General features: G+C 36.9%; 2 protein-coding genes across 2 annotated transcripts; one reads left to right on the top strand and one right to left on the bottom strand.

The window, feature by feature from the left end:
* Positions 1 to 98: 98 nt before the first annotated feature.
* LOC133857605 (mitogen-activated protein kinase kinase 6) lies at positions 99 to 9,076 on the bottom strand. The gene is made up of 8 exons (XM_062292874.1): positions 8,813 to 9,076; positions 8,202 to 8,286; positions 7,166 to 7,300; positions 2,173 to 2,397; positions 1,884 to 2,066; positions 1,461 to 1,684; positions 414 to 459; positions 99 to 323 (listed from the first exon to the last, which is right to left on the bottom strand). Exons 1-8 carry the CDS (start codon positions 8,884 to 8,886, stop codon positions 234 to 236), a joined length of 1,062 nt encoding a protein of 353 aa, XP_062148858.1. The 5' UTR covers positions 8,887 to 9,076; the 3' UTR covers positions 99 to 233.
* A 1,693-nt stretch (positions 9,077 to 10,769) lies between these two features.
* On the top strand, positions 10,770 to 14,993 carry LOC133857899 (glucan endo-1,3-beta-glucosidase 13-like). The gene is made up of 4 exons (XM_062293275.1): positions 10,770 to 11,226; positions 12,366 to 13,640; positions 14,371 to 14,401; positions 14,538 to 14,993. The coding sequence occupies exons 1-4, from the start codon at positions 11,172 to 11,174 to the stop codon at positions 14,695 to 14,697; spliced, it is 1,521 nt and encodes a 506-aa protein (XP_062149259.1). The 5' UTR covers positions 10,770 to 11,171; the 3' UTR covers positions 14,698 to 14,993.
* The last annotated feature ends 563 nt before the right edge of the window (positions 14,994 to 15,556 follow it).

Here is a 15,556-nt window from a genome sequence, read left to right as displayed (position 1 = left end):
ATCGTTGGAACTTCTTCCCTTGCAAATTCTCAAAACCACAGACCAACAGCAGGTTTTGCGTGTAAGATATCATAATGAGCATCAGTTAAACCTTAATATGTAAAAATGAATGGTATAGATCATAAGCTCAATTGATACATGAAAATCCATAAAATGTTTGACAAAGACTCATGACTGATACATAATGACTAAAATAGCATTTTACACTCAAAATTTACTATTACAGGGCCAATCTATCGAGGGAAATTTACAGGATCCAGGCTACCGACAAGAATCCCGAGATCAATGTCTTTGTCTTCAAACTTCTTGATAAATGGGTGACTCTGGAAGCAAAAAGAGAATTAGCAATCAAGATTCTGAATCATACAACATGAATTTCTGAAATTCAGAGGGTCGTACATCAAATTACTTACCAAAAGATCCAAAGACGATGATCTGTCGCGAGGATTTTTTTGGATGCTGCAAGCACAATCGGAAATGAAATCAGCATAGAGAATTTGTGAACTGAAAACTATCACATGAAAGAGTTGAACATTTCTGAATGTGTCGATCCAATTGAAATATTATATTATTTTGAAGACAATGGTGGTTTCAATGATCCTGTTATTTAGATTCTTCAGAGTCGGGACATAGATATAAACACTAGACATGCAGGAGTTTGTCCCGCATTTCTAGGAACATTACGCTGAGAAATTGAGAATCAAGTAGAATGCGGATGATGGAAACAATTCAAGGATAACTAATAAAATTTTTTTGAGAAGTTATTTCATCAACCTTGTGACATGGTGGACAATTATTTAGTTACAACTTCAAGCTAATCCTTTGGGATGATACCCTATAGAAGCAGGTCTGAGCTGCTTTCTTCGAAAAGTTATGAAGTCAATAAAGGGTATCCAACCTCTAACGTCATGCGAATCGGCTTAAACTAAATAGTGGCTTAGTCACCATATACATCATTTTAAGACAAGAGAAGGCCTTTATCAGGTTGGAATGAAGTCATTACATATCTTCGTTCAAGTTCAGCCTAAGTTCTCTCACAAAAACATTATAGCAACAATGATAAGATGACGACTCCTACTTCTCAAGCAAATCAAATCAATTACTTGAGACAACCTACATTTGACAGAGAAAGCTGACAATAGATGTTGTATAGCTTCAACAGGGTGTGGAATTAGACTACTCAAAAACCAAACATCAACTTGAACCATACGAGGTGCACAGCTCAGGCTTAATAAATCCAACTATGCTGGGGAACAGTTTGAGCCATGAGATTGTGAACTAGTTTCACATTACGTAGGCCCCAAAAGGATAAAAACATTCAAATGGCTGGTAATCCAAAGTCCAAAAGCTTAGATAATGAAGGAAAATAAAAAACATAGACTTGAAGGCTAAGATAAAGTCAAAACTGCGACACACTAACAAACAACATAGAATGCGACTTGAACAATAGAGTTTATTACCAGGCTGAGACAAATGAACAGAATTCAGGGGAGAACTGATCTGCTGGAGCAGAAGGTGGAGGGCTTTCCACAATTGCCTCCAAAAGCTCATAAAAGCTTGGCCAGCTTTGCTGATCTTCAGATTGCATATAAGGAAACCGTCCTATTGCACACTCAAGTACTACCATGCCCAGACTCCAAATATCACTGCTATAATCATAAGTACTCCCACTGATTCTCTCTGGCTAAAAGACAAAAACAAAACCATTATAATATGCTTCTTTTTCTTTTGGATGAAACATAACCCATTAGATTATGTTTCATAAGGGCTTTAAATAAGAAAACAATGTGTTTTAAGCACTAAAGCAAGAAATTGCAACAGATAAAATTGGGCCAACAATTCAGTGGTTTAGCATGATATAGAAGGTATGAAACTTCACCTACCGACATGTAGTTATAAGTTCCCACAAACGTATCTCTTTGACCCATAGAGCTAGCTAGCACTGCACTCACACCAAAATCAGTAATCTTCACCTCCCCTTTGTGGTTTACCAGCAAATTGGATGGTTTAATGTCCCTATGTATTACATGTCTTTCATAGTGCAAATACACAAGACCCTGTAGAACCTGAATTAAAAATGTAGATCTTTAGCCATATGACAAGACTTACAAATTATATAGAGTTATCAATCTTAGCTTAAACCTAAAATCCAGAAGAAATTAGTTCACATACCTGCTTACAGACAACTGCAAGATATGGTTCAAGAATTGTTTTAACTTGTCTGATCACATCCGCCAGAGAGCCACGATCCATGTATTCTAGCACAAGAGAAATGGCTCCATTGTGATAGAAGGAATGGTAGCAAACTACAACATTTGAACATTGAGCTGCTTGGTTTATTTTCAGCTCCTGCACAATCTGCTTACGGATCTCTTCTTGTATGTTCATTTGGATAACCTGTAACACAAACTTCCTAGTTAACAGAGATATGACTACCTAGATAAGAAGTGCAATTGTCTGAATCATTTAAGATCTTCTAGTATATGTAACACTGAGCTCAACATACTGCAATTGCAAATACTTGGAGAGAAGATGTCAAAACAAGTAGTAAGCGAAGATGTTAACCTCTATTATTCAACGTATAGATAAAACTAAGACGAAAAGATGCCATAATAGGTATAGTGGATTATATAAAGGTTATTAAGAAGTGGACAAGAATGCACCACACACTTCAACTAGAAAAGCAGGCCAACAGATTTCCCTGTTCTGCCAGTCTGTAGTTTTGTATATAGTGACTGTTTTGGTCTTACCCATGTCTCCACTAATTAAATTTCGGTAACCTCCCATAACTTTTTAAAGTTCAATTTTCAAAACAATCCTGCCATTTAAAGTAGCAACTGCCCAGGCCATAATCTCCCTCCTCATCTCGCTCCATGCTTTGGTTGCGGCATATTAGATTTATCTGAATTGTATTTCAACCGTGATCTTCACTGGTTGCTAGCACTTGTATATATAGAGAACCAGATTACAAGAGTTTGAGATAGAGAAGGTTTCTATCTAGGAGAGTTTACATAGAGATAGGATTACACTAAAGGATAGGCTTAATTTAAACCTATTATGATCTAAACAAATATAACCGGTTAGAGTTTTAGTCTGAGTCTAACCGGTTTGTTTACAATTCAAACTTTAGAAGTTATCTCTTATCTTCGGTTGAAGATAAGAGACCTTTAGCACTCGGACTCTTTGACAAGAGTCCGAGTGCTTTAACATCCCCCCTCAAGGTCAACGGGGAAGCTTACACGTTGAGCTTGGAGCAAAACCATGGAAACCGATTTGAAGCAACCGGTTTGGTTAGAACATCAGCTATTTGTTCTTTGCTGGGGATGAACAGAATTTGTAGAGTCTTGGCAGCAACATGATCCCGAACAAAGTGGAAATCAATTTCCACATGTTTGATTCTAGCATGGAAAACCGGATTGGCTGCCAAGTATGTGGCTCCAATATTATCACACCATAACTTTGGAGGAGAAGGAAGATGGACATCAAGATCTCGAAGAAGGTACTGAATCCATAGCAGTTCGGCAGTGGCATTGGCAACGGACTTATACTCAGCTACTGTACTCGATCTGGACACTATCGGGTGTTTCTTAGAACTCCAAGAAATTACGTTGGATCCCAAAAATACACTAGCCGCCAGTAGATTTTCGATCATCAGGGCATCCGGCCCAATCCGCATCGGAAAAGACTTCAAGAGTAGATGTATTCGACCGAGTGAGTAGAAGACCATGAGAGACCGTGTGCTTTAGATAGTGTAGTATCCGTTTGACAGCTTGCCAATGAAGTTTAATGGGCTTGTGCATAAATTGACATACTTGGTTTACTGCAAAGGCCAGGTCTGGGCGTGTGAGAGATAAATATTGCAAAGATCCCACGGTACTACGATAGAGCAAAGGATCGTCCATAGAATCACCATCAAATGCTGAGAGAGAACTTGAAGAAGACATTGGAGAGGAAATTGGCTTAGCTTCCAGCATATTGGTACGCTTGAGGAGATCAAGTATATAGCGTCTTTGAGAGAGTAAGAGACCAGATTTCAGTGGAACAACTTCCACACCGAGGAAATAGTTGAGCTTGCCAAGATCTTTGACTGCAAACGAGACCCGAAGCTGCTACAAAAGATCAGAAATAGCTGCTGGAACAGAGGTAGTGATGATGATATCATCATCATAGACCAAAACAAACATAGTTAATGATGTAGTCCGTAAAATAAAAAGAGATGAATATGCCTTAGAACTAGTAAAACCCAGATCATATAGTTTGGTGCTCAGTCGGGCAAACCAGGCCCATGGGGCTTGTTTCAAGCCATAGAGTGCTTTTTGTAGTTTGCAAACATGATTCGGTAGACTTGGATGAGAGAATCCGGATGGCTGAGAAATATAGACTTCTTCATCAAGAAAACCATGTAGAAAGGCGTTTTGAATGTCAATTTGACGCATATCCCAGCCGCGAGAGTAAGCCAAAGATAACACTGTCCGAATGGTTGTAGGTTTAAGTTTTAACAACCGGGCTGAAAGTCTCTCCATAATCTAGACCAGCCTGTTGATGAAACCCTTTAGCTACAAAATCAGTTTTATGCTGTTCAATAGATCCATCCGCCTTTCTCTTAACTTTGAACACCCACTTGCAGCCCACTAGATTTGTAGCTTGTTGAGGAGGAACTAGAGTCCAAGTCTGATTCTGAAGAAGGGCATTAAATTCTGTCTGCATAGCTTGTCTCCATTCAAGTATTTTGACAGCATTGGAATAGCAAGTAGGTTCGGCAAAATCGGAATCTTGTACAGCCAAATTTGCATTGAATGGGAAATAACCAAGTGAATTTGCTAAAAGCATCAATAAATGTAACATAATATTTATTTCCATTTGATGAAACAACGGGGGAAGGACCCCAAACATCAGAAAATAAAAGTTCTAAAGGACGAGTGCAAATTGTACTAGATGTAGGAAAAGGAAACTGATGAGCTTTTGCTTGCTGGCAAGAAGCACAGGAAGCAGCCGACTTATTGGATGAAACTGGAAGGGAAAATTTGGATAGCACGTGCTTCACAGTGCGGAGAGTAGGATGGCCCAAGCGTTTGTGCCATTGTTCAGTAGAGGTCCTTTCACCAAGAAGAGTAGTAGGAGATGGGGAATTGGTGAGGGAGGGTAGGGCAGCAGCTGATATAGACCATGCTTAAGAGGACCCTGGTGGAGGATGGACTTGATTCGGCACTCCTTAATAACAAAAATAGAAGAATGAAATTCAAAAAATACAGAATTGTCATGAGCAAATTTATTGACAGATAATAAATTTTTGCATATAGAAGGGACATGAAGTAAATTTTTAAGAACAAAGGAACAATGTGGACAAGAGATATGTGAAGAACCTATATGATTGATGGACAAACCTGTACCGTTTCCCACACGAATCTGGTCAGAACCCGTGTATGCATCTGAGGAGATGGTGAGATTGTTCAAGTCATGAGTGAGGTGGTGAGTAGCACTTGAGTTCGGGTACCAACTATCATCAATAGGTAGACTGGGAGAGGAGTAAAAAGCCTGCAATGATGACTGAGAATCATTCTGAGAAGATTGATCAAACCGTTGGTAATAGGTACTGGCATAATGGCCAAGCTTGTTGCAAATCTGGTAGATGGGTCTGGAGGAATTGGCGCCATGAAGCTGCTGGCCACGGCCACGTCGGCCAGAGGAAAGACCACGCCCACCAGGGAAGGTACTACGATAGCCACGACCATTGGGGAAACCACGACCTCGGGCACCATTGAAGCTGCGGTCACGCTGGCCAAAGTGGCTAGTGTTGGGTGCAGTTACATGAGCAGTAGCATTAGAGAGAGTCATGGTAGCCATTTGTTGCTCGAGTCGCATTTCATGAGCTAGGAGAAGGCCATCAATGTCATCACGAGAGATGGGATCTATGCGAGTAGTTACGGAGGTAACCAAGGGATCAAACTCAGATCCAAGACCGGCCAGTAGGAAGGAAACAGCCTTAAAATCATTGAGGGGTTGGCCACAGGCAGCAAGGGTATAACTGAGAGTTTTTAGTTTATGAAAATAGTCGGTGACAGATGAATTACCTTTCTTCAAGGTAGGTAGCTGGAAATGCTCCTGCATGAGCTTGGGAAGCAAACATCTTCTCCAGTGATTCCCATAGTGCACGAGAAGTGGTGCAGCCAACAGCATGGGATACATAAGAATCGGATAATGTTGAGACCAGAACACTATTGATAAGCTAGTCTTTTTGGTACCAAGAGAGGTAATCCGGGTTGGCAATCATAGCAGGAGAGCCAGGAGCAGTAGTGGGATTGACAATCAATTGAGTAGGAGCAGGAATCGTGCCATCAATGAAGCCATAAACATCTTGACCGCGGAGATACGCCAGAAGATGAAACTGCCAGGCCATATAGTTGTCCTTGGCTAGTTTGATTGAGGGAGAATGATTCATATGCGGAATATTGAAGATCAGAGCGGGTTGAGCAGAGGTGGAATCAGCGGTAACACTAGATTCGGCCATTGAATAATGAAGGAGAAAAGACAAGAAAGAAAGAGGATAGACGTTTAGTCTTTTAGTAGCTATGATACCATATTAGATTTATCTTAATTGTATTTCAACTGTGATCTTCACTGGTTACTAGCACTTGTATATATAGAGAACCTGCTTACAAGAGTTTGAGATAGAGAAGGTTTCTATCTAGGAGAGTTTACATAGAGATAGGATTACACTAAAGGATAGGCTTAATTTAAACCTATTCTGATCTAAACAAATATAACCAGTTAGAGTTCTAGTCTAAGTCTGACCGGTTTGTTTACAATTCAAACATTAGAAGTAATCTCTTATCTTCGGTTGAAGATAAGAGACCTTTAGCCATAGTACATTGGACCCTCTTGTATAACCAATGGTGATAAAGAATCAGTTCCCACCTTCACACTTGACTCTAAAAGAATGTATACAGCCCTTGTCTGATATGTGTTAAAACTAAAAAGGCTTCATATACTCCTTATATTCAATGAGGTTCGAAGTTTAAACTTCATTTTCATTACTTCATGTGACATGAAACCGTATGAAGTTCAAAACTAAAGGCAATAATTATATGAATACTAATTAATAAAGTATTATATGGCAGGTCCAAACATTGACAAACAATTGCTAAAACTGGTTTTGCTGGTATACCTTCAAGGCAAATAATTTTCCAACCCATTTATGGCGAACAAGTTGTACTACACCACCGCTTCCCTTTCCAATGACTTTGATAGTCTCGAGATCTTCCAATGAGAATTCAAAATCTAGCTCCTTAACATCAGAAGGCTGTCCAAACACAACAAACAAAGCTAATGTTATTATGCTTAAACACTGTATCTTAAAGATATAAGAAAGAATAAAGAAAAAGTGAGACCTGGACAATATAATTAATGTATACATAACAAGGACATATACAGAAAAATAAGGGAACACAGAAACAAAACATGAAGGTGAAAAGCCCAAATGGATAAGAAGCCAAGTTATTGAATAATTCTATCATCGGAGGCTTTGGACTTGAATACGTTGGACTTATCTTTTATTAGTGGATGGGTTGATATCAAATTTAGAGCCTTCAGAGTCCAACACTTTCAAAATTACGCCTGAAAAGGGTCAGCATGCCATCCTCAAGAATGATGAAAACAGTTAAAAATTGGGTCTGGTTAACAGAAGGGGCAAGGAAACTACCAAAACAGTATATTTGAATAGTAAAAATTTAAAATTGGACCAAAAGCATCACTTCTCATTGTTGAAGGTCAAACCTATGTAGGGTTAACTTAAACACGACCAGCAATGTGGCTGATGTCTTCTTAGAGAAAATAATTCACTAAGGCCAACGAGAGCAACTAGTTGGCATAGCAAAAGGCAAAAGTAGAACTGAACTAGTATCATCTTAGTTTTGCAGCACTGCTATACCATTTTGTCCTCATTAAGAGACTCACTAGCACTGAGTAGCACTGCAGAACTCCCCCAAATTCTATCGATTTTATTCATCCGGATTGGAATTCAAATAAATCATATGGTAATTAAAAATAAAACAAGCACATATGATTGAATACATACTCTAACGTAACATCAAATGAATTAGCCGACAGCTGATAAATAACATTTTGAATCAGTCAAACACAATGTGAAATGGAGTGCGGTAATATAAACCCACAAAGTAGGATCTGAAACAAGATAAGCTTACACGAGATTCCTTTTCTTCGGAGATGAGCCGCAACCCTTTCTGGTTTAAGAGCAGATCGCCATCATGAAATGTGCCACTTGCAGTCCTGGAAATTTACATATACTTTAAAACAATTAAACAGAAAAATTCTTAACTTGCTTTTTGGTTGCCTATAAAAGAAAAACTGAAAATATGGTATATGATTTTGCTATTTTAAATCCCAGAACTTGAAAATAGAAACCAATTTTACCAAGTAGAATAATTCAAAAGTCCTAGTCGATTTGGGCAATCAGTTTCTTTGCTCCAAAAATTATAAAATATATGTTAGACTAAAAAATTAAGTTAATTTACACTTTGAGCCACAATGTGTCCGAAGCTGATTATCAAAATTCATAAGCCAAAGATACAAGATTTCAGTTTCTTTGCTTTTTTCTATATTTTCTCGGTGACCAAACAGACCTTAAGCATTAGAGGATCAAAGAACCAAAGAAAGAGAATTACAACAATAGTGGGCAATACAAGGATCGATCCTTTCCAAGTAACAAAGACAATCCAAAATCCAAAAAAAGAAAAAAACGAAGCTCGACCTAGCAGTAGAAATAAGAACAGTGAAATGGAACAGAGAAACTCACAGGAAGGATGTGATTGGGGTTTCTTGGGCGGGCACAGAGAGCTTGAGCTGCTTCAATGGCATCTTGGTCTTCATCTTTTTGCTTATCACGGTTCTCGATCGATTCTACTAATTCTAGGGTTTCAATCCCCCAACTCACAGAGAGAAAGAGAGAGACTGAGAGAGTATTAGAGTATTACTCTGTATCGAGAAGGCGAAGATTCAGTCGTCGTTTACTTGTTAAAAGTATAATATAATTCGAACGAAAAAGACCGCGCAAATTGATCAAATGGTAATAATATGATTAATTTCCCTTTCTTCACTTTGTTTATCTTTTTTTGGGTGTTCAACGAATCAACGCCCACAAAAAGAAGGCACTAAGCCTGTTTATATTAGAGGGCGTTTGATTGGGTAATTTCTTTTAGTTTTTTATGAAAAGACTAAGGCCCGTTTGATAACCATTGTTGAGAGGAATTTTTATTTTTATTTTTTTAATATTAATAAAATAAGATTGATGTGATATAAAGCAAAAAGAGTTTTAAAATTTGTTTATGAAAAAGTGAATGCATTTTGTTTTGTAGTGCTGCTTTTTTTTCTTTTTTCTTTTTTTATAAGAAGTGAAAAAAAATGAAGGGAATGAGAGAGGGGGTTATCAAACAAACAGAGCCTAAATATATTTAGTATATTATTGTATAACTGGAGTGACAGTAAAAATTTGTTATTAGATTAACACTTGATTTTTTTTCAAGTGCTGATCCGGTACTTGATGTTTACTGCCACGACATCCAGTTGTATGAAAATTGTACATGAGTCTACTAAATAGCACTATTTTTTTTTTGTAAATTTTAAAAGATTATATAGTTTGTTTGCACTTAAGTAAAATAAATTCAAATACATAAAGGAATGTGGATTCCCTATGAAGAACATTCACATCCGACTTGGCACATGTTTAACTAAATAATACATTTTTTATTTTAGTTATCAATTTTTCTAAAGCATCTATATTTGACTCGACATTTTAGTTATTCATTTTTATTATCCCATTTAAAAGAATGTTTCTTTACCTATTTGTACTATTCCCAAAAAATGAGAGATAATCAAATTGAATATTTTATTCCTTTTTAATTTATTTATTTTTATTTTATCAATTTTTGAACTACAACACTTAGCAAATTTGCTGAGCATCGTAACTGTTAATCAAATTCTTAGCTAAAATGGTTAATTAGTCGGATAATGAGATTTTTTTTTTTTTTTTAAAAAAAAAAAAACATTGCTACAAAGCTAGCCAAAATATTACTTTTGGCTATAGGTATACACTGCACCATATGGGCAGATAATACCAAAAAAATGCTTAACATTTGGTTAGTTAATTTTTATTAAGGATTTGACTAACAGCTACAACGCTCAAAGAATTTGTTGAGCATTGTAGCTTAACAATGCAAGAATTAATTAATTAATTATTTTTTATTTCTTTTTAAAAAAAGAATTTGGTTCTCTCTCATTTTTTTAGAATAGTAAAAATAGATAAAAAATAATAATATTTTAAATGAAAAATTGAAAATTGATAGCTAAAATGTTTGAGTGGATATATATATATATATATATATATATATATATATATATATATATATATATATATATATTTTAAAAAATAGATAGATAAAATAAAAAGAAAAAGTGTTATTTAATTAAATTTTAACTAAATATTTATTGAAAATGATGTGAATGCTGAGTGCTCTAACATTTGGCTAAATAAATAATTCATAATTCATAAATGAATGACCATAACTAAATTAAATTTAAAAATGTCATATTCCCCAAAAAACCCTAATATATTTGGAGCTTCGAATACAGGGGCAGTCGGGTAGATAATTTACCTGGATTTTCCTATTTTATTCACCGAGAGAGAGAGACAGAGAAAGAGGATCAAAATCCAAGGAGATTTTCTTTTTAAGGTTCTTGTTGCTCCTACTTTTATGTTTTTTAGGCTTATTGGGGTGGACCGTGAACAGTGGGCACAGTGAGTGAGCATATACAGTGGTCAGTGGGGGAGCAGACATGCCAACAAATTTACGGAACCGAGGCGTTACACTAAACTAAAATTCACAAGCCAGTCTGAGGTCCGGTCCTGTCGCTGAGACACACCTTCCCGTGTCCCTGGCGCAAACGCCAAGCCTTACCGTACGTTACAGTCTCGCTCTGTCGTGCTTAAAGCTCACTCTCGACTCTCGAGCACTGGGAGAGTGGGCTAGCATTTCTATAAAGAAAAAGAGAGAGCCGTTACCCTCTTCAAGTCGAGGAAGAAGAAGACCGTTGCAAATCACTTTTAGTAGAAGAAGAAGAAGAAGAAGAAGAAGCATTGCTTGCTTGAAGATAGAGGAATGGCCAGGGGATTCAGGCTTATTTTTGCGGTTTCACTGTTGTTCATGCTCTTAGGTCCGTGCTTGATAATCCCAGATTCTTCTTCTGCATCTCTCTCTTTTTCAAATATTGTTCCCGGGTTATATAATGTGTGTTCTGTTTTCTTACTTTTTGAATGTTTGAGGTGAAATTTCTGTGTGTTTGTTTTGCGTTAATCAGATCTTGATTCTTTTTAATGGGATTAATCTCCGATTCTCAACAACAACTGGGTCTTTCTTATGAAAGCCTATCTTATCTTCATTTTGAACAGTGTTTGAGAGAAATGTCGGTGCATTAGTAATGGAACTTCTCGAGCATTTAAATTCTAAACTACTGACGTTTGTTTAATTCGAAAGTGCGATTAATTCGAGGAATTTTTTAGGGCTGAAACAAGTTCAAAAGTCATGCTAAATATCAGGTGTTTGCGTGTAGTCTCACAATAAAGCATTGCAAATAAATATATTTCTATTTACATAATACTCTTATTGTCATATTGTTCTAGCACAGATGACAAGGGGTCCCCAAACTCAATAATTGAAATCTAGCTGTAACCCACTTTACAATAATGCAAATGCAAGTGCCAGGTAGCAGAGCACCCAAAAAAGAACACCATGAATGTTGCAACACACTGTGGACCCAAGAGAAGTTATGCCCTAAAGAAAATCATGAATGAATGCTAACGAAATTAACGAGGTCATAATTAAGTTCTTTCCATCAGATAATACACCATACTTCAACAAAAACGACTTCCACTCAAGCATCAGAACTGCTCTCCTACTCACTGCAATCATAAACAATGGGGCTTTGTAGTTTTAACAGTGTAGTTTGGCTGCATGACTGCTCTCACCTTATGTGAACAATGCTCTTATTGTCTCTTCTGGTCTTTAAGGATAAGGACTGCATAATAAGTCATTTGTTTTTTTTTTCTATGTCATATGTGGATGGTTCTTACATGTTATTACCATTTAAAATGCAATCCTTTAGCTGGCCGTGTTGTTTGTATAATGCAATATGGTTTTTTTGAGGAGTTGTGACTTTTATCTGAGAAAAAGAGGAGCAACCAATCTACAATTGTGTAAGTGGCTGATAATGACCTTGGCTTCTGGTTGTTCTCTTGTTTGACATGCCTCGGCTGTTTATTTCAGGACTATAAATTTTATCAATTTCTGTGACAGATCTCTGCAGGGGAAGCACAATTGGAATTTGCTATGGAAGAAATGCTGATGACCTCCCCACCCCTGATAAAGTGGCCCAGCTGGTTCAACTTCATAACATTAAATATGTTAGGATTTATGACTCCAATGTTCAGGTTCTCAAGGCCTTCTCAAACACTGGAGTTGAACTTATGATTGGAATTCCAAATTTAGACTTGTTGCCATTTTCCCAGTTCCAATCCAATGCAGACAGCTGGCTGAAGAACAACATCCTTCCTTACTATCCAGCCACAAAGATCACATGCATAACTGTTGGTGCTGAAGTCACAGAAAACCCCAATAATGTCTCTGCCTTAGTAGTGCCTGCCATGAAAAATGTTCTCACAGCCCTTAGAAAAGTTGGTTTGCACAAGAGGATCAAAGTTTCAACTACCCATTCCCTTGGGGTTTTATCCCGATCATTCCCACCCTCTGCGGGGGCTTTTAATAGTAGCCATGCATTTTTCCTGAAGCCCATGTTGGAATTTCTGGCTGAGAACCAGTCACCTTTCATGATTGATATTTATCCTTACTATGCGTACAGAGACTCTGCAAGCAATGTGTCTTTAGACTATGCTCTGTTTGAGTCATCCTCAGAAGTTATTGACCCAAACACTGGTTTGCTGTACACAAACATGTTTGATGCCCAGATTGATGCTCTTTATTTTGCACTGATGGCTCTAAATTTCAGAACAATTAAAATCATGGTCACTGAAACTGGCTGGCCTTCCAAAGGATCACCTAAGGAGTCAGCTGCAACTCCTGATAATGCTCAAACTTATAACACTAATCTGATTCGGCATGTCATTAATGATACTGGTACTCCTGCAAAGCCTGGACAGGAGCTTGATGTTTACATCTTCTCTTTGTTCAATGAAAATAGGAAGCCAGGGTTGGCTTCTGAGAGGAACTGGGGTTTATTTTATCCTGACCAGACAAGTGTCTATAGCTTGGATTTCACTGGAAAAGGTGCTGCAGTACTGACTACAGAGGCAAATGTTACCAGTTCGAATGGAAGAACATGGTGCATAGCTTCGAATAAGTCCTCTGAAATGGATTTGCAGAATGCCTTGGACTGGGCTTGTGGTCCTGGGAATGTGGACTGCACTGCTATTCAGCCTAGCCAGCCTTGTTATGAGCCAGATACTACAGTCTCTCATGCATCTTTTGCTTTCAACAATTATTACCAGCAAAATGGGGCTACTGATGTTGCTTGCAGTTTTGGAGGGACAGGGGTTAAAGTTGATAAGGACCCAAGTAAGTTTATTAGGATCAAACCTCTTTTATTAGGCAACATTTCTATCTTAAGGTTGGGTGTTCTCTACTCTTTCCATATGACTATGCTCACAATCATCTTCCCCCCCCCTTTTATGGAGGTACAAGAAAATTTACCTGTCCCTAGCACATCAGAGTCAGCTGCTTAAGAGATGTAGTCAATCTATGAAAAAACATGAACAAGTGATTTTTTTTTTTTTTTATGCCCTTGTTTTTTAAGAGATCAACCAAAAAGTTCTAATGGAAAATCAAATGCTGGACTAAGAGGCGAGATGTATTTGATGTGCACTTGTTTTGCTGTGTTTTAACGTTGCCAAAATTGCAGACATAGCATGGACTTTGCTTGTCAATTTAACCTTTTAAGTTGCTCGTTCCTTTTTTATTTTATTTTTTTCTTAAGGTCTCCATTTAGTTTGTACCCTCCTCCAGTTTGTGAATGGTCTGGCACATTTGAATAGGACTGTGAAATTGAGGAACTGCTTAACATAATTTTATCAGTTTGACCAGCTGTTTCATGATTCATCGAAGTGTCTGAACTGCCAACATATATGTTTTATTTATGAAGTTCTATGGAGAATTGTTTTTTTTTTTTTTTCGTTTTTTGTTTGAGAGGCTGTGGAGAATTACTATGTTATCACATACATGTTCTATTTATATAGTTCTTTATCTTTGTACAAAACTCTCTAAACATGTATTTGTACTTTCCATGCAGGTTATGATAATTGCTTGTATATGATAGCTGGGTAAGTTCATTCAATATTTGATCCAACCTTCTTCTTCTTCAATTTTTTATTTATTTTTTAATAAATAATTTTAGGTATCAATTTCACACTTCAAATATTCATGTTTGACATGCTGTTCGTTTGGTTATTAACACAGGAGCAACAAAACTGTGTCAAGTAATACAACAGCAATTTCTTCAACTTCTTCATCTTCTACACAGAATGAAGTTTCCACTTGGGTTTTTAGTTGTCTTCTCGTGACTTTCCTCTCATCCCTTTTGCCCGTGCCTGATAAGTTTGATCTTTCAGCGCTGTAAAGATTTTGCCACAGAAATGAGAATGTAGTGCGTTTTGAGATGCAAGAGCAGGTACTTGTTTGAGAAGTTTTTCCCACCCCCGTAGTTTTGTATGATAGTGAAAGGTGTTAAAGAAGATGGCAAGCAAGCTAGACAACGCCATTTGTGGGGGATATGATTAACCATATATGCCATTTGCACGCATGAGAGCTCAAATTTGTGCTCTGGGCCTGTAGCTTTTGATGTTGCATATTCTATTGAAGTGGGTGCATTTAAGAGTTATGCTGTGTGAAATACAGTCTTGTGCAATTTTTTAAGGTGCAATCTTGTGTTGGGTGAGCCATTTTTCGATACTAAATTGACATTTATTTTTGAAGTACATAATTCTTATATGCATTTTTAATAAAACATTCTCATATGTAATTTTTAAAATACATGTAAATTTCGTCAATTTCATAGAATAAATCGAATTACAGATTGAATGAAAACTTTATATATCCCAACTTGTGCCACTTTTTTTACTCTGGGAAGTCGATAATTGACTTGTTAAATGGGAAAACGAGAATATGTTCGGAGGGCCACTCATTATTTTCATGAAACGAAATGGGTTCTGATTCTTTTTCCATTTTGTCAAAAATGTAGAACTGGTTCTTGATTTCTCATTTTTGTTTACGAAATCAAGGTGTACACGTTTTCATAAAAAGAATAAATAAACAGTTTAGACAAGTCAGATACAAAAAAAAAAAAAAAAAAAAAAAAAAAAAAAAAAAAAAAAAAAAAAAAAAAAAAAAAAAAACCAGTTCGAATTTGAATTAATTTTAACTTTTAAAATTGGATCAAAACAAGTCAAGATTAACTCCATGGCATGTCACAAGGCAAA

Source organism: Alnus glutinosa, chromosome 14 (assembly GCF_958979055.1).
Source record: "Alnus glutinosa chromosome 14, dhAlnGlut1.1, whole genome shotgun sequence".
Classification (NCBI taxonomy): Eukaryota; Viridiplantae; Streptophyta; class Magnoliopsida; order Fagales; family Betulaceae; genus Alnus; species Alnus glutinosa.
This window is presented reverse-complemented; position numbering and strand designations above follow the sequence as displayed.